The following is a 24,916-nucleotide window of genomic DNA, read 5'->3' on the forward strand; positions in this document are numbered from 1 at the left end:
GTAGGCCACACCCACAACTCACTACATTCTCAGGTCTTTGGCGTGGTACACTCCTATGGGACGGCCGTTAAGGTCCTCCAGAGCATACGCGTTCTCTCCTACTGGCTTCACTACCCGGCATCGGATGAATTTGCGCGCGAACTTGGCATTAAAGCCTTTTCCGAAGTCACTAAGGACAAAATTTCGGCGGAATACCTCTTGTCCCGGCCTCGCGTAAAACACCCGAGCTCGCTGGTTGTATCTTACCCTACTACGCTCGTATGCCTGATGTAAACTAGCGCGAATCCTCTCTTGGATGAGTTGTCGCTTGTCCTGACCCTCCAGCAGCGATATGTCATGCTCGCCGATTGACCGCTGTCGCTTTGCCAGCTTGTAGCATGACCCATGCAAATACATTTGCTGCCCGAAGACTGCAAAGAATGGTGTTACGCCTGTTGCCTCGTGAACCGAGTTCCTAATAGCCAGTTCTATCTCCGGCAGATGCACATCCCAGTCCCGGTGATCGTCTTCCAGATACGCCCGAATCGCGCTGAGTACTGTGCGATTCACGCGTTCGGCTGCGTTACTCTGCGGAGAATACACTGGCGTCCTCATATGAGTGACTCCGAATGCATCGGTCATCTCCTTAAAAGTTTTCGAGACGAACTGAGCCCCATTGTCCGAGTGAATCATCTCCGGCACTCCAAACTTGTAAAACACCTCGTGAACGAGGAATCTTACAACTTCCTTTGCTGTGGCCTTGGTCATGGTCTTTAGGAATGTGAACTTAGAGAACTGGTCAACTACAATAAATATCCTCGCCTGACCGTTCTTTGACCGCGGATATTTGCCCAAAAAATCAATATAAAGTTTTTGGAACGGGCGCTCAGTGAACACTTCTTGCCCCATCCCGACCTGCATCCGATAATTCGGCGCTTTCGACTTCTTGCACACGGTGCACCGTCGGATATAATCCCGCACCTCTATCGCCATGTTCGGCCAGTAAAACTGCCTACGCAATAAGTGCAAGGTTTTCGCGATTCCTCCGTGCGCTGTCTTCTCTTCCGAATGTGCTTTGTCTATCAACGCGGCCGTCAGCGAACTCGGAACCCACAATTTCCAGACGGCGCCCTCCAGTTGATCATCCAATCGTTCAAAGCGCATGCGATTGAATATCATGCCGTCAACAATCTGGAGATCAGGTAAGCGGTCTTGGTTCTCTGTTATTTCCTTCCTTAACTCCTGATATTCTCCAGACTCAAACCGTTTCAAAACCCAGGATACTACTCGGATCCACTTCCAGCTCTTCAATACTGCGTGACAATGTATCTGCCACTACATTGTCCGCTCCTTTCCGGTGTTCTATGCCGAAATCGAAGGCCTGCAGTTGAAGGGACCAACGAGCTAAGCGACCATCCAGGTTCTTCATGGTCATGAGCCATTTGAGACTGGCGTGGTCAGCTATGACTGTAAACGGCATAAGCTCTACGTACGGACGGAACTTAAGGATCGCCATGAGGGCTGCCAGACACTCCTTCTCTGTCACCGAGTAGTTTTTTTGGTGGCAATTCAGTTTGGCAGAGAAAAACGCTATGGGCCTCTCGTTCTGCTCGTCATCCCTTTGGAAGAGTACGGCTCCTACTCCATAATGTGAGGCGTCGCACTGTATGTAGAAGTGCCGCTTGAAATCCGCGTGTACCAGGACTGGTGCCGAGGTGAGTGCAGCTTTTAGCTCCCCCATGGCTCGTTTTGCCTCCTCCGTCAATTTAAACTTTCCATTTCCCGACTTTTTCAGGGCGTCTGTGAGCGGACCGGCCATCTCAGCATAGTTTTTCATAAAGCACCGGTACCAGCCCGCAGTTCCCAGGAAACTACGCAATTCTCGAACAGATCGCGGCTCGGGAATGCGCAAAATGGCCGACACACGATCCGGATCCATCTTTAGCGCTCCTCCTCCCACTATAAATCCCAGGTATTTAATGTTTTTATAGCAAAAATTAGATTTGCTCAGCCCTATCGTTAAATTTGCTTCTCGTAGACGCTCGGCAACCTGTCGCAGAATCTTCACGTGCGTTTGGAAGTCCTCAGCTATAATCAGCAAGTCGTCGAGATACGCAAAGACGTTTGAACGCATCTCAACCGGAATCACCTTATCGACCAGTCTACATAGGCGTTGTGCGGCGTTGCAGAGGCCAAAGGCATCATACGGAACTGGTACAGAGGCCGTCCCGGCACCAAAGCCAGCATTTTGTCCACCTCACCACACACCACTTCCTGCATCGCTGGCGACAGCGGGTAATGTCGATACTTCACAGGCTCGGCCTTCTCCACCAACTGAATTTTGTGAGTCTCTCTCGACGTCCTCCCCAGGCCTACGGCTTCGAAAGTCAGAAACTCTGCCTTCACCTGATCCAAGGCTGCACTTTGCTCTTCTGACAACTCCCATTCTTCCTGCACTATCTCCTTCTCCGGGACTTCCACATAGTGAGCGACTTGATCACCCAGCACTTCTTCCACTAATCTGTGAGATGCCCCTACTGGACCTTCTCCCATCACCTCAGGAGCCAATGAGAATACCCGCCAAAAGTCTACCCCCAAGTAAATTTCCTGTTCCAAGAAAGGGCATACGAAAAACGTTAATCTTTTTACCTCTCCCTTGTATTTCACCGGTAATTCTACTCGGCCAACGATTGCGCGATCTTCCCCATTCGCTACCTTCACTATAGAAGAATATCGACGAGCCTCCACGCCCAGCTTCTCCAGGAATTCCTGACCATTACACCCTAGCATGCTGTGTGTAGCGCCTGAATCCAACAGGCCTCGCACGGACTCGCCCATTATAGAGATTTCTGCGAAAACTCTCGGGTCTTTCTTGCACCAACGCTTTACTGAAGCAATCACCTGCCTCCTCATAGCTCGCCTTTGCTTCAAACGGGATCTCGCCTTTCTCACCCGCACCGACAGTGCTCGTATACCATCCACTCGTAGTTCAGAAAATATTCTATTTCTGGTTTCTAAATGATTTCTTAAGCGCTCTTCATATGATAAGTTCCTTAACCTAGCATGCAATTTACGTCTATCTAATTCATTTTTATTATACCCGATACTCAAAATGAGTATTGGGGTATATTAGATTTGTGGTAAAAGTGGATGTGTGTAACGTCCAGAAGGAATCGTTTCCGATCACATAAAGTATATATATTCTTGATCAGCATCAATAGCCGAGTCGATTGAGCCCTGTCTGTCTGTCCGTCTGTCCGTCCGTCCGTCCGTCCGTCCGTCCGTCCGTCCGTCCGTCCGTCTGTCCGTCCCCTTCAGCGCCTAGTGCTCAAAGACTATAAGAGCTAGAGCAACGATGTTTTGGATCCAGACTTCTGTGATATGTCACTGCTATAAAAATATTTCAAAACTTCGCCCCGCCCACTTCCGCCCCCACAAAGGACGAAAATCTGTGGCATCCACATTTTTAAAGATACGATAAAACCAAAAACGCAGAATCGGTGAGGATGACCATATCTTCTACAGTGCAAAATCTGAACTAGATCGTATAATGATTATAGCCAGAATCAAGAAAACAATTTCGTTCTTTCTCGCTCTGTCTCTCTCTAACACACAGGTTTCATGGTCGGTTTTGTCAATTGCAAAATATGAGTTCAAGGATCTCAGAACCTATAAGAGCCAGAGCAACCAAATTTGGTATCCACACTCCTGTGATATCGATAGTTGACCGTTTCGTGTCCAAATTTCGCCACACCCCCTTCCGCCCCCGCAAAGGACGAAAATCTGGGGCATCCACAAATCTCAGAGACTATTAAGGCTAGAGTAACCAAATTTGGTATCCGCACTTCTGTTAGATCTCACTATAAAACGTATATCTCAGAGTTTCGCCCCACCCCCTTCCGCCCCCACAAAAGACGAAAATCTGTTGCATCCACAATATTGCACATTCGAGAAAACTAAAAACGCAGAATCATAGATAATGACCATATCTATCAGATTGCTGAATCTGGATCAGATCGGATCATTTTTGTAGCCAAAAGCAAGAAATCAATTTTCAGTGGCTACGCAGCGCCCGACGTCACGCTCAGACTGATTTTCTGTCTCTCTCGCACGCACTCTTTGTCGTGTCGTTTAATATTAGCGGCGTCTGCCGGAGGAGAGTTATACTGACTTAGTATCGGGTATAACCGTAGAGTTGCGGTGTCCGCAGCAACTCACAACGTTCCCCCTCGTTTTCTTCTACTTTCTCTGCGCAGGACCTTCTGTGAGCGTGAACCCCTCTTCACGTTTCCCGCGCAATTCGGACAGGTTGGACAATATGCATCGGGCTTTCCACACCGGTAGCAGAAAATTCGCCTCTCCGATGCCATACAGTCCCTAAAGCCATGATCGGTCTGCCCGCAGTTCCAGCAAATCAACTTCTGTGGAACACGCTGTGTCACTTGCGCTTCCTCAATGACCTCTGCCTCTTCATCGCTAATCGACCGATCCTGCGCGACCTCGCTGACGTTCGCATTCGGCCCGCGACCATAGTTTGTGGCTTTGGGTGCTCCTCGCCACGAAGATCGAGCCTTCCTCTTCAGATGTGCCTCTATTTCCACGCACTCATCCCGCAGTTGGTCTAAGGAATAAACCCGTAAGCCGTAGACGAAACTCGCTATCTCATCTGTGAGTGCCTTTTTGACGATTTTTACCATCTCCTTTTCAGGTGGTGGCATCTCCAACCTCGACGCGAGCTTTCTCATGACATGGAAAAAGTCTTCCACACTCTCGTTTGACCGCTGCATTCTTTCTCGCAGTTCTCTCATGCGGTCGAACTCGGACGCCGTGCCTCGGAAACGAGCAATTAAATCGCCCCTTAGTTCCTGCCAAACACCACCGCCATGATCACGGATGTACTGCCAGTACCATTCCCGCGCGTTTCCTGTAACCAGGTGATGAAATCCCTTTACAACTTCATCCCACGGACAGCGGCATTGGGCTTGTAGGAATTCAATTCGGAACACAAAATCCTCGACTGTCATTTTGTTGCTGTCTCCGTCGAACGTCACGTCCCATTTTTCGACTCGGCCCCACCGTGGCCAAGGTCTATAACCCGGGGGATTTGGATGCGGATCTTCTCGAGGAATCCCACCAGCTCTCCTACCCTCGCCACGACCCTGACCCGAGTGTCTGAGTGCTATCGGGTTTCGCCAATTTCGCGCTTGATGCCCACCCCGTTGATGCTGCTCACTGGATGCGGTCGGTCCTACTCCTGAAGACGGTTCCGGACCAATACCACCTCGCCCCGAGCGAGCCAAAAATGGTTTTGGTGGCGGAATCGGCGCATCAGTCGTGCTAGACGGCTTCCTTTTCGGGATTGCTCCTCGATACTCCTGCTCGTGGTGCACCTCCTCCCGCTGCGGTTCCTTCTGCTGCTGCAGCTGTCTAACCGGCTGGAGTACCTCGTTGAGTTGGTGCATCATCTCGATAAACCCCTTACGCAACTCCTCCTGCAACACCCGACTAATCGAGTCAGTGTTCGCTGCCCTGTGTGTCGCATGAGCCTGAGCGAACGATACGTTGACTGCTGATGCCAGTTCGGAAGCAAGCGTGGGTGTAGGATCGGACATTAGCCATTCTTCTGACCTGGCCTGGACCGGTGTTCTTGGCAACCCACCCACAGCTCCAAGTTCCTCCCGATCTTGATCAAACATCGCCCCTGACACTTCTCCTATCTGGTCCACTGTTTTGTTTACGCGTGATCGCGTATGATATTGTCGACTACCCCCTTCTTGTGGCATCTGCACCGAGCAACACCAATATTACAAAAAAAAAAGGGAAACTCCTAAACTAAGATAATATATATAAATAAAGAAATAAATACCCAAAGAAATACTTAGTTAGAATAAATAACACCACGCTTCGGACCAATAAATACTCCGATAAATAAATAAATAAATACCGATATAAATATTGCGCCAAACTAGCGCCGTTAACGAGATATATGCAATTAAATATTTGAATAAATAAATAATAACATACATGTATATTCGATCGACACCTAAGACACTCAAACTTCAAACACATTCAACACAACACAAAAACTAACAACAAAAATTCCTAACAGTTCTTCTTCTTCTTACAAGATTCATTAAGAGGGGGACACGTGACTAGCCGGGACCAGTAACCACTCCAGTTTCTGCGCTCCACTTGACAGTCGCCCTACGGATATCCTACAATTACGAACACCACCTTTGTGTGGCCTGTCATCTACTCTAGTCATCGCTCTAAGCGATGGCCGATAAACGAGAAGCCTCACGGCGCATGAGCTCACTTTGCTTGTGATTTGTTCCTGTCATCCATCATACCGATCTGCCATGACAACAGATGCATCGCGGGTTGTCTTTACGACTCCCGGGCCACCTACTCTTCACCACCTCTCGGCAGACAGACAACAGGTTCAAAAACACGAAAGCGGATTTGTTTTAAACAAACAGGTGCGAAACTACAATGAACATTTACCTACATGACTTACTCTAACTTATTCCAATATCACATTCCATCACAGATTTATTCGCTATCACAGTCCACCAGGCAATGTGTCCGTCGCAAACTCCCTGTCCATTTTTTTGTTGAACGGCAGTGACTTACGTTCACTTGCGACATCGAATAGCGACAAAATGTTCAACTGTAATTCGTAAGTCCCTATCACATATTTTATATATCCGTTAACTGCCTCCGTCTATCCATCCCTAGCATCAATCACCCCGCGCCATTAAGGACCAGCTTTACGCTCAACTTAAGCCTGCAGCAGCGACTTCTGCCGGGACAGCTAAACTGCACTTCGCGAGCTGTCGTCTTCTCCACAACATTTTTTTTTTTTTTTTCATTCCCCGCATCTGCCTTTACCAGCCCGAGTGACATTTGTTGTAATACCACCCGAACCTGCGTCAGTCCAGATGCATGCGAACTCGAAAATAATTTGGGCGCCATTTGTTACACTTGGCTTGTTTCCCAGAGGGCAATGCCGGCTAGCTGTCGACCCCAGGGCTGGGTAGTTCCCCTTGCCCGCCAAATGTAGACAAAAAAGGAGACATACTACTTCTCGGGACATCAAAACTAACAAAAACCTAACAACAACAAAGAAAATCATAAACAGACGGCTATCAAGTGGGTGAAGCTTGGGTGTTATCACTTCGCGCGCCCGCCCTACCTGTGACCAAACACACCGTTCATTTTGGCCACCCTCTGCTGGAACGGTAACGGCTGGCCTAATCCATGGCTACGCCACGCGTCCTCCCTCTATTTTAAATTTAATGCATCATGCTTCAATATATATCCAAGCTTTAATAATCGTAAATTGACAATTTTATCTTTCTCATTAATAAATAGCTACACTCAAAATTATCACTAACCACTAAGAAACACCAAAACGTTCGACACAAAGGCAAACAAGGAAATAACTGCTGAAATTTCGTTCAACCAACAGGGATACCCTCACCCATACGTAATGGAATATGTGTAGATGAGTGGATCCAGTTTTACGGGAGTTAATTTAACTCGGGCCCCTACGGAGACTTAACCTACCAAGAGCTCTTGTTAAGGGTCCCCGGGACATAAACAATAAACAATATTTTTCCACAAATCACTCGACCAAATACGGTGGACTGATGGGACCCCCACGTCACCCACTAAGGGTTAATCTTCTGGCACTGAACAGCTGATCGCAGATTTAGGTTCGTGAAAGGTGTTGGTGTTTTTACATATTTTTTTTCAATGGCCAAGATTTTACGTTAAACGGTTTAAGCTAATACTAATTACTAAATAAAGGACAACACACGGAACAAAATAACATTTAATGTGGAACGGTGTTTGGAGTCCGGATTATGTTTTTTTCTTTAAGTTCAAACGACGCGGGCGATCGCTGGCCGTGGCCGGTCAGCCCTAAATTTATATAGGTCCGTTTATACGTGTGCGCGTGTGTGTGTGTGTGAATAGGGTTTCGGGGTTTTTACTTGGTGAATGAGACCAAACGTGTGGCACGCACTGGAAGGCGATGCAACGATCGTGCGGTGTGGCTAGAATCGCCCTGGCAGCTAAATCGTCCTCTTTCACCCTCCCCCTTCACACGTCCCGCGCTACTTGGCTCACACACGCGCAACTGGAACGAACTCACTCAGGTTAAGTTGGGCAGTCTTCTGCTCTGCAGTCGACTTTCTCGAACTCCAGTGTCCCTCTCCAGGAAACCTTCTGGCCCGGTTCTGGTGGCTATATTCCTTGCCGGCTGTTAGTAAAATATTCTGCATTACAACCTATTTTATCGCCCGCCTTTTCTGTACTCACTTCAAACTTTCTGTTTTAAGCACAAAATTTCAAATTTCGACGTTACTCCGTCCACGCTCTACGATTTCCATAATCCAATCCACGTTTTCTAATATTTTCACTCCTATTTATCCCTTTTTCCCTTACTAATACATATAACTAATCCTATTCTCTTCCTTATATCCCCAGTAACGGCTCCAGCTCCCCCGATGACCACGTACACCATCGAGCCTCCCTGGACTTCCGCTAGATGGCGCGTCGCCCTCAGCCCTGGCCACCTATCGTTCAGGTGGGATTGGAACATTAATACATATTCCAGGCTCTGTCGCAGCTGTCTAAAGACGTATTCTCTTTCTCGACACTTGACACACACTTGATATAGTTGAATGCTTATATTTGCTTACTTTTATTATTCACTTTTATTTTCATACGTGCAATGGTAAACAGACACTCAGAAATATACCGAAACTACGTCACAAATTTCAAAATATGCCGAAAATATACTGACGTATTATTTGTATTCAAGCTGAATAAAATTGCTTTCGGTTGAATACTAGCTAGCAACGACTATCAGCACTGAACACATATTTTTAACCGATAATCTAATCAATTTTATATAAAAGTGGCTAATTTTAAGTACCATCTTTATTGGCATTGTATATAAAATAAGGTTTCAATAAAAAATGTCAACAATTTCCACTAAGTTTATTTCTTTACATGGTAACTACCCATTTGCTACATATTAAAATCATTTTTATAAAGGGGAATATGTGTACTTTTCAAAATTGTTGGACCGTTCTTTTCCATATAAGCCCCATGGAAGCGCCAGTGTGAAAAACCCCCGTTATGCATATTTTTACATTCCTTTTTTTTATATTTTTGAAAACATTGAGATTTTGATAGCAAGTGATCAAGATTTCGATGATTTCCCGCATTAATAATCGATGTGGCTCTAAATTGCATTTTTACACGACTTCTACATTGGGGCATTGGCCAAGAGGGTGAGTGCATAACCTTAATATACTGGAAAATACTATGGAAAGTATTTTTATATTTTGCAAGGTGTGTGAGCCAGACATTGTGGCAAGAAAATTAGTGTACTAGGTGACTTGGCGATAAAATATACGGTCTGAAATATGCCACATATACCCAATTAAGACCCCTCTATTTAAACAGTCATTGTAGATACCTCCTATCCCTTCTTTTACTCACAAAAAAAAAAACCCACTATATCCACGATTTTCACTATTTTCGGTGCAATATTAAAATACCCCTTTGGCATACAATGGGCTAATCGTTCTGTGATTTGATATCATTCTTATTGGATTTGTTTAGAATTTTCACGAGTTTTCAAAGTGAAAATTTTGAAAAATATACCGCTAAAAATTATTGTGTAAAAAAAGCACTACCTTTAAAAAACTGCATACAAAATACCAGATTAAATTGTTAAACAAATTCCAAGTCCCCAATCTATCAAAAAAAGTTTCCTTGCCAGGTAAAAAAGAGGTAAATATTATTATTATTAGTATTACTTTCCGCTGTCTAACTCGAATTGTTATCCAGTTTAAATAAAGGGGCTTAAGTGGGCTAAGTTCGTTTTTTCATCGGTATGGCACGCTGAAAAGGCGCCATTCTTAAGAAGCGTCCCTCCATTTTTTTTAAACTCCTAAATAATTACTGCTCGACGTCATATTGCAGCGCCACAGGGAATTATATAAACAGCAATCACTTGCTTTCAGCCCACGCAATTTCGATGAGCAGAACCGGGAACTCCAGAATGCGGCGCGTGCAAAACAGCGCGAGGATCGTTTTCAAAGCAACCGCATTATTAGTGTTAGTCCAACTCCCGTCAAGCGTGCGGCACCTATACCGCCCTCAGAGGAGGCGCAGCCACGCCTTACCTATGTCGCTCCTCCTAAGGAGAATCGAAAACCAGAGCTGCCTCAGCAGCAGAGGAACCCCACCCGGGACCTTTACATAAAGCGCTTCGTGGATTGGAAGGCTGCCAGGAAGGAACAAACAAAGAACGAGCAAATTGCTCGTCGTGGTCAAAAGATGTGCACATATAAAACCGAAACACTTACACCTGCGACAAACCCCCAGAAAGAGCAGGAGAACGCTCCGGCATTTGTGCCGCCAAAAAGGCACTCCTTATATGTTTTGTCAAAAAAAACTCAGTGTACGCAGACGGCAGCGGAGAGGAAACAGCCTTTGGCAACCCAATTGCGTACCCAGGGTCATCCATCCAGATTGCGCGCTCAGCCTGCGGCAACCATGGCAAAGCTGCAACATGCAACGTCGCGTCTTCAACCGGTCACTGTGAAGACCCAAACATCAAACATGAAACATCAAACATCAGCAAGGAATGTCCAGCCAGCCACAGTGAAGCCTGCACCTTCACGTGCATTGCCCTTGAAGCCTACAGCAGGCCCAAAGCCCAAGGCAGCAGATTTGGTCGTTGGACCTTCTGCAAATGGGGTTGTTCATTTGCCAAATGTGAGGACGCAACCATTCGAAAAGCCGGCCGTGAGTAAGCCCACCTTAAAAATACCAGCAGTGAAACCAAAGCCCATTCAAGGAGGCGGCGGAGGGGGAGCTGCGGGAAAATTTAAGTCGACCGCAGTAGCAAAAGGGCCGGCAATAAAAAACAAGCTTGCCAGCCAATTGTCGACCAGAATGAAGGCCAAGAGCAACGTCAGCAAGTACGTAGGTCTTCAAAAGAATGTTTGAAATCGGCCGGAGCTGATGAGAGAGTTGGTTGGGGCTGGGACCACTGAACTCCCACTGCCTCCCAATACGCCGCTGGAAGAGAAGAGAAGATAAGTTTCCCTGCTCTGGCCACATTCACCCAGTGCAAGACGAACAATTGCAGTCAAGAAATGATAGAAGCCTTGGGTGAGATTTCAAATCTGAGTCCAGTGGGTCCAATGAGCAGCCACCGAGATTCGAAAGCGAAGCGGAAATTTGACTTTTCTAGGTACTCTTTGATAAAAACGGCAGCTGAAGAGAGTTTGATCTTGGATCCATATCTGGCTAAGGGTAAGTACAACAGGAATAAAATGGAGTAAAATGTAATATTATTGGTTTCCAGATCCAGATGATAAAGAACAACGCGGTAAAGCCTCAAAACCGCCCTCATTCGAGCTTGGGCCGAAGTTCCGCCCACAACAACCGAAAATTTGGTGGCATCGATGCCCCGACGACTACAGGCTGTAATAGATGCCAATGGTGGACCAACCAAATATTAAAAGTATAAAAAGTATTAATATTAAGATGACTTTGAGACTATAATACAAAAGCATAGAGGCTGTATGTACACTTTTTTCCGTGAACATTTTATGTTTTTTCGTTGTAACTTTAGTATACATCATTTATGTTTAAGTTTTTTTTCTGAAATAATAATAACTTTAAGTGTCCTAAATAATGGCATACCAACTTTTTTAATTTTCATTGCGAAAACCCGAAATATTGAAAAATCGGTGCTGTATGTTGACTTTTTTCCTTGACTGTATAAACAATAACTCATATATTTGATTTCGCGTTGTGTGTAGTTCTCCTCTCCTCTCCTTTCTTTAATATTCTTGGGCGAGAAAAGCGATTAAAAATACACCGACAACCGACAAGGCAGGCAGAGCGAGAACTGACAGGCGGCGGCGGCAGCGGCGAACCGACACCGACAGAGAGGGGAGTGTGTGCGTGCGTGAGCGAGCAAGCGCAGCGTTGCCAGCAGCATTTATTTAGCTTACTTAACCGATGACATCGTAAATTCACGGAAAAGCAGGTAGGAAAAAAGCAATTAAGCATTGGCTTTCCATGGGGCAGAATCGGGGTAAACCTTGGCGTTTCAAACCGATTGAATGTATGTGGTTTTAACAGGAATTTAATTTTACAAAGTAGGGCGTGTGTTCTTGCTGCTGGCAATGCTCTTGCCGTGACGTTGTTTGTTTTTTTTTTTTTTTTTTTTAACCCCAATAAACACACGCACACACTTGTATTTATTCGGCGAATTTCGTGGGGTGTCTACTGCATTTATTAATGTTACACTTGGCTTGTTTCCCAGAGGGCAATGCCGGCTAGCTGTCGACCCCAGGGCTGGGTAGTTCCCCTTGCCCGCCAAATGTAGACAAAAAAGGAGACATACTACTTCTCGGGACATCAAAACTAACAACAACCTAACAACAACAAAGAAAATCATAAACAGACGGCTATCAAGTGGGTGAAGCTTGGGTGTTATCACTTCGCGCGCCCGCCCTACCGGTGACCAAACACACCGTTCATTTTGGCCACCCTCTGCTGGAACGGTAACGGCTGGCCTAATCCATGGCTACGCCACGCGTCCTCCCTCTATTTTAAATTTAATGCATCATGCTTCAATATATATCCAAGCTTTAATAATCGTAAATTGACAATTTCATCTTTCTCATTAATAAATAGCTATACTCAAAATTATCACTAACCACTAAGAAACACCAAAACGTTCGACACAAAGGCAAACAAGGAAATAACTGCTGAAATTTCGTTCAACCAACAGGGATACCCTCACCCATACGTAATGGAATATGTGTAGATGAGTGGATCCAGTTTTACGGGAGTTAATTTAACTCGGGCCCCTACGGAGACTTAACCTACCAAGAGCTCTTGTTAAGGGTCCCCGGGACATAAACAATAAACAATATTTTTCCACAAATCACTCGACCAAATACGGTGGACTGATGGGACCCCCGCGTCACCCACTAAGGGTTAATCTCCTGGCACTGAACAGCTGATCGCAGATTTAGGTTCGTGAAAGGTTTTGGTGTTTTTACATATTTTTTTTCAATGGCCAAGATTTTACGGTAAACGGTTTAAGCTAATACTAATTACTAAATAAAGGACAACACACGGAACAAAATAACATTTAATGTGGAACGGTGTTTGGAGTCCGGATTATGTTTTTTTCTTTAAGTTCAAACGACGCGGGGATCGCTGGCCGTGGCCGGTCAGCCCTAAATTTATATAGGTCCGTTTATACGTGTGCGCGTGTGTGTGTGTGTGAATAGGGTTTCGGGGTTTTTACTTGGTGAATGAGACCAAACGTGTGGCACGCACTGGAAGGCGATGCAACGATCGTGCGGTGTGGCTAGAATCGCCCTGGCAGCTAAATCGTCCTCTTTCACCCTCCCCTTCACACGTCCCGCGCTACTTGGCTCACACACGCGCAACTGGAACGAACTCACTCAGGTTCCGTTGGGCAGTCTTCTGCTCTGCAGTCGACTTTCTCGAACTCCAGTGTCCCTCTCCAGGAAACCTTCAGGCCCGGTTCTGGTGGCTATATTCCTTGCCGGCTGTTAGTAAAATTTTCTGCATTACAACCTATTTTATCGCCCGCCTTTTCTGTACTCACTTCAAACTTTCTGTTTTAAGCACAAAATTTCAAATTTCGACGTTACTCCGTCCACGCTCCACGATTTCTATAATCCAATCCACGTTTTCTAATATTTTCACTCCTATTTATCCCTTTTTCCCTTACTAATACATATAACTAATCCTATTCTCTTCCTTATATCCCCAGTGACGGCTCCAGCTCCCCCCGATGTCCCCATACACCATCGAGCCTCCCTGGACTTCCGCTGGATGGCGCGTCGCCCTCAGCCCTGGCCACCTATCGTTCAGGTGGGACTGGAACACCACCACGAGTATGTCGTCAGTCCCAGGAGGGACAACATACGCGTGGGCATGCCCACCGGATTCCGGAACACTATTGAGCACACGCCGGCGTGCCCTGCATTCTTCTGCCGCGCCCAACGTAGGCCACACCCACAACTCACTACATTCTCAGGTCTTTGGCGTGGTACACTCCTATGGGACGGCCGTTAAGGTCCTCCAGAGCATACGCGTTCTCTCCTACTGGCTTCACTACCCGGCATCGGATGAATTTGCGCGCGAACTTGGCATTAAAGCCTTTTCCGAAGTCACTAAGGACAAAATTTCGGCGGAATACCTCTTGTCCCGGCCTCGCGTAAAACACCCGAGCTCGCTGGTTGTATCTTACCCTACTACGCTCGTATGCCTGATGTAAACTAGCGCGAATCCTCTCTTGGATGAGTTGTCGCTTGTCCTGACCCTCCAGCAGCGATATGTCATGCTCGCCGATTGACCGCTGTCGCTTTGCCAGCTTGTAGCATGACCCATGCAAATACATTTGCTGCCCGAAGACTGCAAAGAATGGTGTTACGCCTGTTGCCTCGTGAACCGAGTTCCTAATAGCCAGTTCTATCTCCGGCAGATGCACATCCCAGTCCCGGTGATCGTCTTCCAGATACGCCCGAATCGCGCTGAGTACTGTGCGATTCACGCGTTCGGCTGCGTTACTCTGCGGAGAATACACTGGCGTCCTCATATGAGTGACTCCGAATGCATCGGTCATCTCCTTAAAAGTTTTCGAGACGAACTGAGCCCCATTGTCCGAGTGAATCATCTCCGGCACTCCAAACTTGTAAAACACCTCGTGAACGAGGAATCTTACAACTTCCTTTGCTGTGGCCTTGGTCATGGTCTTTAGGAATGTGAACTTAGAGAACTGGTCAACTACAATAAATATCCTCGCCTGACCGTTCTTTGACCGCGGATATTTGCCCAAAAAATCAATATAAAGTTTTTGGAACGGGCGCTCAGTGACCACTTCTTGCCCCATCCCGACCTGCATCCGATAATTCGGCGCTTTCGACTCCTTGCACACGGTGCACCGTCGGATATAATCCCGCACCTCTATCGCCATGTTCGGCCAGTAAAACTGCCTACGCAATAAGTGCAAGGTTTTCGCGATTCCTCCGTGCGCTGTCTTCTCTTCCGAATGTGCTTTGTCTATCAACGCGGCCGTCAGCGAACTCGGAACCCACAATTTCCAGACGGCGCCCTCCAGTTGATCATCCAATCGTTCAAAGCGCATGCGCTTGAATATCATGCCGTCAACAATCTGGAGATCAGGTAAGCGGTCTTGGTTCTCTGTTATTTCCTTCCTTAACTCCTGATATTCTCCAGATTCAAACTCCACCGTTTCAAAACCCAGGATACTACTCGGATCCACTTCCAGCTCTTCAATACTGCGTGACAATGTATCTGCCACTACATTGTCCGCTCCTTTCCGGTGTTCTATGCCGAAATCGAAGGCCTGCAGTTGAAGGGACCAACGAGCTAAGCGACCATCCAGGTTCTTCATGGTCATGAGCCATTTGAGACTGGCGTGGTCAGTTATGACTGTAAACGGCATAAGCTCTACGTACGGACGGAACTTAAAGATCGCCATGAGGGCTGCCAGACACTCCTTCTCTGTCACCGAGTAGTTTTTTTGGTGGCAATTCAGTTTGGCAGAGAAAAACGCTATGGGCCTCTCGTTCTGCTCGTCATCCCTTTGGAAGAGTACGGCTCCTACTCCATAATGTGAGGCGTCGCACTGTATGTAGAAGTGCCGCTTGAAATCCGCGTGTACCAGGACTGGTGCCGAGGTGAGTGCAGCTTTTAGCTCCCCCATGGCTCGTTTTGCCTCCTCCGTCAATTTAAACTTTCCATTTCCCGACTTTTTCAGGGCGTCTGTGAGCGGACCGGCCATCTCAGCATAGGTTTTCATAAAGCGCCGGTACCAGCCCGCAGTTCCCAGGAAACTACGCAATTCTCGAACAGATCGCGGCTCGGGAATGCGCAAAATGGCCGACACACGATCCGGATCCATCTTCAGCGCTCCTCCTCCCACTATAAATCCCAGGTATTTAATGTTTTTATAGCAAAAATTAGATTTGCTCAGCCCTATCGTTAAATTTGCTTCTCGTAGACGCTCGGCAACCTGTCGCAGAATCTTCACGTGCGTTTGGAAGTCCTCAGCTATAATCAGCAAGTCGTCGAGATACGCATAGACGTTTGAACGCGTCTCAACCGGAATTACCTTATCGACCAGTCTACATAGGCGTTGTGCGGCGTTGCAGAGGCCAAAGGGCATCATACGGAACTGGTACTGAGGCTGTCCCGGCACCAAAGCCAGCATTTTGTCCACCTCACCACACACCACTTCCTGCATCGCTGGCGACAGCGGGTAATGTCGATCCTTCACAGGCTCGGCCTTCTCCACCAACTGAATTTTGTGAGTCTCTCTCGACGTCCTCCCCAGGCCTACGGCTTCGAAAGTCAGAAACTCTGCCTTCACCTGATCCAAGGCTGCCCTTTGCTCTTCTGACAACTCCCATTCTTCCTGCACTATCTCCTTCTCCGGGCCTTCCACATAGTGAGCGACTTGATCAGCCAGCACTTCTTCCACTAATCTGTGAGATGCCCCTACTGGACCTTCTCCCATCACCTCAGGAGCCAATGAGAATACCCGCCAAAAGTCTACCCCCAAGTAAATTTCCTGTTCCAAGAAAGGGCATACGAAAAACGTTAATCTTTTTACCTCTCCCTTGTATTTCACCGGTAATTCTACTCGGCCAACGATTGCGCGATCTTCCCCATTCGCTACCTTCACTATAGAAGAATCTCGACGAGCCTCCGCGCCCAGCTTCTCCAGGAATTCCTGACCATTACACCCTAGCATGCTGTGTGTAGCGCCTGAATCCAACAGGCCTCGCACGGACTCGCCCATTATAGAGATTTCTGCGAAATCTCTCGGGTCTTTCTTGCACCAACGCTTTACTGAAGCAATCACCTGCCTCCTCATAGCTCGCCTTTGCTTCAAACGGGATCTCGCCTTTCTCACCCGCACCGACAGTGCTCGCATACCATCCACTCGTAGTTCAGAAAATATTATATTTCTGGTTTCTAAATAATTTCTTAAGCGCTCTTCATATGATAAGTTCCTTAACCTAGCATGCAATTTACGTCTATCTAATTCATTTTTATTTTCTTCTACTTTCTCTGCGCAGGACCTTCTGTGAGCGTGAACCCCTCTTCACGTTTCCCGCGCAATTCGGACAGGTTGGACAATATGCATCGGGCTTTCCACACCGGTAGCAGAAAATTCGCCTCTCCGATGCCATACAGTCCCTAAAGCCATGATCGGTCTGCCCGCAGTTCCAGCAAATCAACTTCTGTGGAACACGCTGTGTCACTTGCGCTTCCTCAATGACCTCTGCCTCTTCATCGCTAATCGACCGATCCTGCGCGACCTCGCTGACGTTCGCATTCGGCCCGCGACCATAGTTTGTGGCTTTGGGTGCTCCTCGCCACGAAGATCGAGCCTTCCTCTTCAGATGTGCCTCTATTTCCACGCACTCATCCCGCAGTTGGTCTAAGGAATAAACCCGTAAGCCGTAGACGAAACTCGCTATCTCATCTGTGAGTGCCTTTTTGACGATTTTTACCATCTCCTTTTCAGGTGGTGGCATCTCCAACCTCGACGCGAGCTTTCTCATGACATGGAAAAAGTCTTCCACACTCTCGTTTGACCGCTGCATTCTTTCTCGCAGTTCTCTCATGCGGTCGAACTCGGACGCCGTGCCTCGGAAACGAGCAATTAAATCGCCCCTTAGTTCCTGCCAAACACCACCGCCATGATCACGGATGTACTGCCAGTACCATTCGCGCGCGTTTCCTGTAACCAGGTGATGAAATCCCTTTAGAACTTCATCCCACGGACAGCGGCATTGGGCTTGTAAGAATTCAATTCGGAACACAAAACCCTCGACTGTCATTTTGTTGCTGTCTCCGTCGAACGTCACGTCCCATTTTTCGACTCGGCCCCACCGTGGCCAAGGTGTATAACCCGGGGGATTTGGATGCGGATCTTCTCGAGGAATCCCACCAGCTCTCGTACCCTCGCCACGACCCTGACCCGAGTGTCTGAGTGCTATCGGGTTTCGCCAATTTCGCGCTTGATGCCCACCCCGTTGATGCTGCTCACTGGATGCGGTCGGTCCTACTCCTGAAGACGGTTCCGGACCAATACCACCTCGCCCGAGCGAGCCAAAAATGGTTTTGGTGGCGGAATCGGCGCATCAGTCGTGCTAGACGGCTTCCTTTTCGGGATTGCTCCTCGATACTCCTGCTCGTGGTGAACCTCCTCCCGCTGCGGTTCCTTCTGCTGCTGCAGCTGTCTAACCGGCTGGAGTACCTCGTTGAGTTGGTGCATCATCTCGATAAACCCCTTACGCAACTCCTCCTGCAACACCCGACTAATCGAGTCAGTGTTCGCTGCCCTGTGTGTCGCATGAGCCTGCGCCAACGATACGTTGACTGCTGATGCCAGTTCGGAAGCAAGCGGGGGTGTAGGATCGGACATTGGCCATTCTTCTGACCTGGCCTGGACCGGTCTTGATCAAACATCGCCCCTGACACTTCTCCTATCTGGTCCACTGTTTTGTTTACGCGTGATCGCGTATGATACTGTCGACTACCCCCTTCTTGTGGCATCTGCACCGAGCAACACCAATATTAAAAAAAAAGGGAAACTCCTAAACTAAGATAATATATATAAATAAAGAAATAAATACCCAAAGAAATACTTAGTTAGAATAAATAGCACCACGCTTCGGACCAATAAATACTCCGATAAATAAATAAATAAATACCGATATAAATATTGCGCCAAACTAGCGCCGTTAACGAGATATATGCAATTAAATATTTGAATAAATAAATAATAACATACATGTATATTCGATCGACACCTAAGACACTCAAACTTCAAACACATTCAACACAACACAAAACCTAACAACAAAAATTCCTAACAGTTCTTCTTCTTCTTACAAGATTCATTAAGAGGGGGACACGTGACTAGCCGGGACCAGTAACCACTCCAGTTACTGCGCTCCACTTGACAGTCGCCCTACGGATATCCTACAATTACGAACACCACCTTTGTGTGGCCTGTCATCTACTCTAGTCATCGCTCTAAGCGATGGCCGATAAACGAGAAGCCTCACGGTGCATGAGCTCACTTTGCTTGTGATTTGTTCCTGTCATCCATCATACCGATCTGCCATGACAATAGATGCATCGCGGGTTGTCTTTACGACTCCCGGGCCACCTACTCCTCACCACCTCTCGGCAGACAGACAACAGGTTCAAAAGCACGAAAGCGGCTTTGTTTTAAACAAACAGGTGCGAAACTACAATGAACATTTACCTACATGACTTACTCTAACTTATTCCAATATCACATTCCATCACAGATTTATTCGATATCACAGTCCACCAGGCAATGTGTCCGTCGCAAACTCCCTGTCCATTTTTTTGTTGAACGGCAGTGACTTACGTTCACTTGCGACATCGAATAGCGACAAAATGTTCAACTGTAATTCGTAAGTCCCTATCACATATTTTATATATCCGTTAACTGCCTCCGTCTATCCATTCCTAGCATCAATCACCTCGCGCCATTAAGGACCAGCTTTACGCTCACCTTAAGCCTGCAGCAGCGACTTCTGCCGGGACAGCTAAACTGCACTTCGCGAGCTGTCGTCTTCTCCACAACATTTTTTTTTTTTTTTCATTCCCCGCATCTGCCTTTACCAGCCCGAGTGACATTTGTTGTAATACCACCCGAACCTGCGTCAGTCCAGATGCATGCGAATTCGAAAATAATTTGGGCGCCATTTGTTACACTTGGCTTGTTTCCCAGAGGGCAATGCCGGCTAGCTGTCGACCCCAGGGCTGGGTAGTTCCCCTTGCCCGCCAAATGTAGACAAAAAAGGAGACATACTACTTCTCGGGACATCAAAACTAACAACAACCTAACAACAACAAAGAAAATCATAAACAGACGGCTATCAAGTGGGTGAAGCTTGGGTGTTATCACTTCGCGCGCCCGCCCTACCTGTGACCAAACACACCGTTCATTTTGGCCACCCTCTGCTGGAACGGTAACGGCTGGCCTAATCCATGGCTACGCCACGCGTCCTCCCTCTATTTTAAATTTAATGCATCATGCTTCAATATATATCCAAGCTTTAATAATCGTAAATTGACAATTTCATCTTTCTCATTAATAAATAGCTATACTCAAAATTATCACTAACCACTAAGAAACACCAAAACGTTCGACACAAAGGCAAACAAGGAAATAACTGCTGAAATTTCGTTCAACCAACAGGGATACCCTCACCCATACGTAATGGAATATGTGTAGATGAGTGGATCCAGTTTTACGGGAGTTAATTTAACTCGGGCCCCTACGGAGACTTAACCTACCAAGAGCTCTTGTTAAGGGTCCCCGGGACATAAACAATAAACAATATTTTTCCACAAATCACTCGACCAAATACGGTGGACTGATGGGACCCCCGCGTCACCCACTAAGGGCTAATCTCCTGGCACTGAACAGCTGATCGCAGATTTAGGTTCGTGAAAGGTTTTGGTGTTTTTACATATTTTTTTTCAATGGCCAAGATTTTACGTTAAACGGTTTAAGCTAATACTAATTACTAAATAAAGGACAACACACGGAACAAAATAACATTTAATGTGGAACGGTGTTTGGAGTGCGGATTATGTTTTTTTCTTTAAGTTCAAACGACGCGGGCGATCGCTGGCCGTGGCCGGTCAGCCCTAAGTTTATATAGGTCCGTTTATACGTGTGCGCGTGTGTGTGTGTGTGAATAGGGTTTCGGGGTTTTTACTTGGTGAATGAGACCAAACGTGTGGCACGCACTGGAAGGCGATGCAACGATCGTGCGGTGTGGCTAGAATCGCCCTGGCAGCTAAATCGTCCTCTTTCACCCTCCCCCTTCACACGTCCCGCGCTACTTGGCTCACACACGCGCAACTGGAACGAACTCACTCAGGTTCCGTTGGGCAGTCTTCTGCTCTGCAGTCGACTTTCTCGAACTCCAGTGTCCCTCTCCAGGAAACCTTCAGGCCCGGTTCTGGTGGCTATATTCCTTGCCGGCTGTTAGTAAAATTTTCTGCATTACAACCTATTTTATCGCCCGCCTTTTCTGTACTCACTTCAAACTTTCTGTTTTAAGCACAAAATTTCAAATTTCGACGTTACTCCGTCCACGCTCTACGATTTCCATAATCCAATCCACGTTTTCTAATATTTTCACTCCTATTTATCCCTTTTTCCCTTACTAATACATATAACTAATCCTATTCTCTTCCTTATATCCCCAGTAACGGCTCCAGCTCCCCCCAATGACCACGTACACCATCGAGCCTCCCTGGACTTCCGCTAGATGGCGCGTCGCCCTCAGCCCTGGCCACCTATCGTTCAGGTGGGATTGGAACATTAATACATATGTTAGGCTCTGTCGCAGCTGTCTAAAGACGTATTCTCTTTCTCGACACTTGACACACACTTGATATAGTTGAATGCTTATTTTTGCTTACTTTTATTATTCACTTTTATTTTCATACGTGCAATGGTAAACAGACACTCAGAAATATACCGAAACTACGTCACAAATTTCAAAATATGCCGAAAATATACTGACGTATTATTTGTATTCAAGCTGAATAAAATTGCTTTCGGTTGAATACTAGCTAGCAACGACTATCAGCACTGAACACATATTTTTAACCGATAATCTAATCAATTTTATATAAAAGTGGCTAATTTTAAGTACCATCTTTATTGGCATTGTATATAAAATAAGGTTTCAATAAAAAATGTCAACAATTTCCACTAAGTTTATTTCTTTACATGGTAACTACCCATTTGCTACATATTAAAATCATTTTTATAAAGGGGAATATGTGTACTTTTCAAAATTGTTGGACCGTTCTTTTCCATATAAGCCCCATGGAAGCGCCAGTGTGAAAAACCCCCGTTATGCATATTTTTACATTCCTTTTTTTTATATTTTTGAAAACATTGGGATTTTGATAGCAAGTGATCAAGATTTCGATGATTTCCCGCATTAATAATCGATGTGGCTCTAAATTGTATTTTTACACGACTTCTACATTGGGGCATTGGCCAAGAGGGTGAGTGCATAACCTTAATATACTGGAAAATACTATGGAAAGTATTTTTATATTTTGCAAGGTGTGTGAGCCAGACATTGTGGCAAGAAAATTAGTGTACTAAGTGACTTGGCGATAAAATATACGGTCTGAAATATGCCACATATACCCACTTAAGACCCCTCTATTTAAACAGTCATTGTAGATACCTCCTATCCCTTCTTTTACTCACAAAAAAAAACCCACTATATCCACGATTTTCACTATTTTCGGTGCAATATTAAAATACCCCTTTGGCATACAATGGGCTAATCGTTCTGTGATTTGATATTATTAGCTTGCTAGGACTTTATAGCTGAACATGAAGTTTATCCGATTGATGGATTATTTTTCTAAAATAGTTTCCAACTTTTGCTAGTCATTCTTATTGGATTTGTTTAGAATTTTCACGAGTTTTCAAAGTGAAAATTTTGAAAAATATACCGCTAAAAATTATTGTGTAAAAAAAGCACTACCTTTAAAAAAACTGCATACAAAATACCAGATTAAATTGTTAAACAAATTCCAAGTCCCCAATCTATCAAAAAAAGTTTCCTTGCCAGGTAAAAAAGAGGTAAATATTATTATTATTAGTATTATTTTCCGCGGTCTAACTCGAGTTGTTATCCAGTTTAAAAAAAGGGGCTTAAGTGGGCTAAGTTCGTTTTTTCATCGGTATGGCACGCTGAAAAGGCGCCATTCTTAAGAAGCGTCCCTCCATTTTTTTTAAACTCCTAAATAATTACTGCTCGACGTCATAATGCAGCGCCACAGGGAATTATATAAACAGCAATCACTTGCTTTCAGCCCACGCAATTTCGATGAGCAGAAACGGGAACTCCAGAATGCGGCGCGTGCAAAACAGCGCGAGGATCGTTTTCAAAGCAACCGCATTATTAGTGTTAGTCCAACTCCCGTCAAGCGTGCGGCACCTATACCGCCCTCAGAGGAGGCGCAGCCACGCCTTACCTATGTCGCACCTCCTAAGGAGAATCGAAAACCAGAGCTGCCTCAGCAGCAGAGGAACTCCACCCGGGACCTTTACATAAAGCGCTTCGTGGATTGGAAGGCTGCCAGGAAGGAACAAACAAAGAACGAGCAAATTGCTCGTCGTGGTCAAAAGATGTGCACATATAAAACCGAAACACTTACACCTGCGACAAACCCCCAGAAAGAGCAGGAGAACGCTCCGGCATTTGTGCCGCCAAAAAGGCACTCCTTATATGTTTTGTCAAAAAAAACTCAGTGTACGCAGACGGCAGCGGAGAGGAAACAGCCTTTGGCAACCCAATTGCGTACCCAGGGTCATCCATCCAGATTGCGCGCTCAGCCTGCGGCAACCATGGCAAAGCTGCAACATGCAACGTCGCGTCCTCAACCGGTCACTGTGAAGACCCAAACATCAAACATGAAACATCAAACATCAGCAAGGAATGTCCAGCCAGCCACAGTGAAGCCTGCACCTTCACGTGCATTGCCCTTGAAGCCTACAGCAGGCCCAAAGCCCAAGGCAGCGGATTTGGTCGTTGGACCTTCTGCAAATGGGGTTGTTCATTTGCCAAATGTGAGGACGCAACCATTCGAAAAGCCGGCCGTGAGTAAGCCCACCTTAAAAATACCAGCAGTGAAACCAAAGCCCATTCAAGGAGGCGGCGGAGGGGGAGCTGCGGGAAAATTTAAGTCGACCGCAGTAGCAAAAGGGCCGGCAATAAAAAACAAGCTTGCCAGCCAATTGTCGACCAGAATGAAGGCCAAGAGCAACGTCAGCAAGTACGTAGGTCTTCAAAAGAATGTTCGAAATCGGCCGGAGCTGATGAGAGAGTTGGTTGAGGCTGGGACCACTGAACTCCCACTGCCTCCCAATACGCCGCTGGAAGAGAAGATAAGTTTCCCTGCTCTGGCCACATTCACGCAGTGCAAGACGAACAATTGCAGTCAAGAAATGATAGAAGCCTTGGGTGAGATTTCAAATCTGAGTCCAGTGGGTCCAATGAGCAGCCACCGAGATTCGAAAGCGAAGCGGAAATTTGACTTTTCTAGGTACTCTTTGATAAAAACGGCAGCTGAAGAGAGTTTGATCTTGGATCCATATCTGGCTAAGGGTAAGTACAACAGGAATAAAATGGAGTAAAATGTAATATTATTGGTTTCCAGATCCAGATGATAAAGAACAAGAAAATTCTACTCTGAAGGCAGCTGCGGAGCAAACCCCTCCTCGCAGGATTTCCGATGAGAAGCCCAACTACTTAAGTCCATATGTGAGCGTCTCGCGCGGTAAAGTCAACTCTCGCTGTGATCGTGAGAAGCGAAACAGCATGTATTTGCCCGGTGAGGAGTATCCTGTTGCCAATCGGCGGGCCCTCGAGTCGGTGCTCTACTTTCGCATACAGCTGGAGAATGAGATTCGACGACTGCGAGATATGTGCAGCGAGTGGGAAGCCTATAGCAGGGAGAATGAGGCGCATCTGGTTGAGACGGGCGGCATAGATATGATCAATGTGGCCATTGGACAGACAAATTTGCTCTCTACCAAGAAATTGATGCAGTTCAGCGGTCTGATTGACCGTTGCGAGGCGTGAGCTACGGGCAAGAACCATCGACCCTACGATGGCAGCGAGGAGACGAAACTCGAAGCGCTTTGATAACTTGAAGCGATGGAAAAAGAACAATTGGCAGGACCCCGATGCAGTTGAGGAATCGAAAATACCAGCCAAGCCTGTGG

At 46.4% G+C, this 24,916-nt stretch overlaps 2 protein-coding genes and 1 long non-coding RNA gene across 3 annotated transcripts; all 3 read left to right on the top strand.

Moving 5' to 3' along the window:
* The first annotated feature begins 2,542 nt into the window (after positions 1 to 2,542).
* On the top strand, positions 2,543 to 2,772 carry LOC117191182. Its single transcript, XR_004473967.1, has 2 exons — positions 2,543 to 2,577; positions 2,706 to 2,772. It is a non-coding gene; the product is annotated as an uncharacterized LOC117191182 (long non-coding RNA).
* Positions 2,773 to 9,957: 7,185 nt separating this feature from the next.
* LOC117191158 (guanylate kinase-associated protein mars-like) lies at positions 9,958 to 11,391 on the top strand. Its single transcript, XM_033396125.1, has 2 exons — positions 9,958 to 11,322; positions 11,375 to 11,391. The coding sequence occupies exon 1, from the start codon at positions 10,339 to 10,341 to the stop codon at positions 11,011 to 11,013; it is 675 nt and encodes a 224-aa protein (XP_033252016.1). The 5' UTR covers positions 9,958 to 10,338; the 3' UTR covers positions 11,014 to 11,322; positions 11,375 to 11,391.
* An 11,434-nt stretch (positions 11,392 to 22,825) lies between these two features.
* Positions 22,826 to 24,916, top strand: LOC117191132 (guanylate kinase-associated protein mars-like). The gene is made up of 2 exons (XM_033396093.1): positions 22,826 to 24,296; positions 24,349 to 24,916. Exons 1-2 carry the CDS (start codon positions 22,955 to 22,957, stop codon positions 24,771 to 24,773), a joined length of 1,767 nt encoding a protein of 588 aa, XP_033251984.1. The 5' UTR covers positions 22,826 to 22,954; the 3' UTR covers positions 24,774 to 24,916.

This window comes from Drosophila miranda (genome assembly GCF_003369915.1).
Source record: "Drosophila miranda strain MSH22 chromosome Y unlocalized genomic scaffold, D.miranda_PacBio2.1 Contig_Y1_pilon, whole genome shotgun sequence".
Lineage (NCBI taxonomy): Eukaryota > Metazoa > Arthropoda > Insecta > Diptera > Drosophilidae > Drosophila > Drosophila miranda.

Coding starts and splice junctions, on each gene's coding strand:
- LOC117191158 (XM_033396125.1), top strand. CDS start 10,339: ATGTGCACATATAAAACCGAAACACTTACACCTGCGACAAACCCCCAG.
- LOC117191132 (XM_033396093.1), top strand. CDS start 22,955: ATGCAGCGCCACAGGGAATTATATAAACAGCAATCACTTGCTTTCAGC. Junction 24,297..24,348: donor GGATCCATATCTGGCTAAGG/GTAAGTACAACA, acceptor ATTGGTTTCCAG/ATCCAGATGATAAAGAACAA.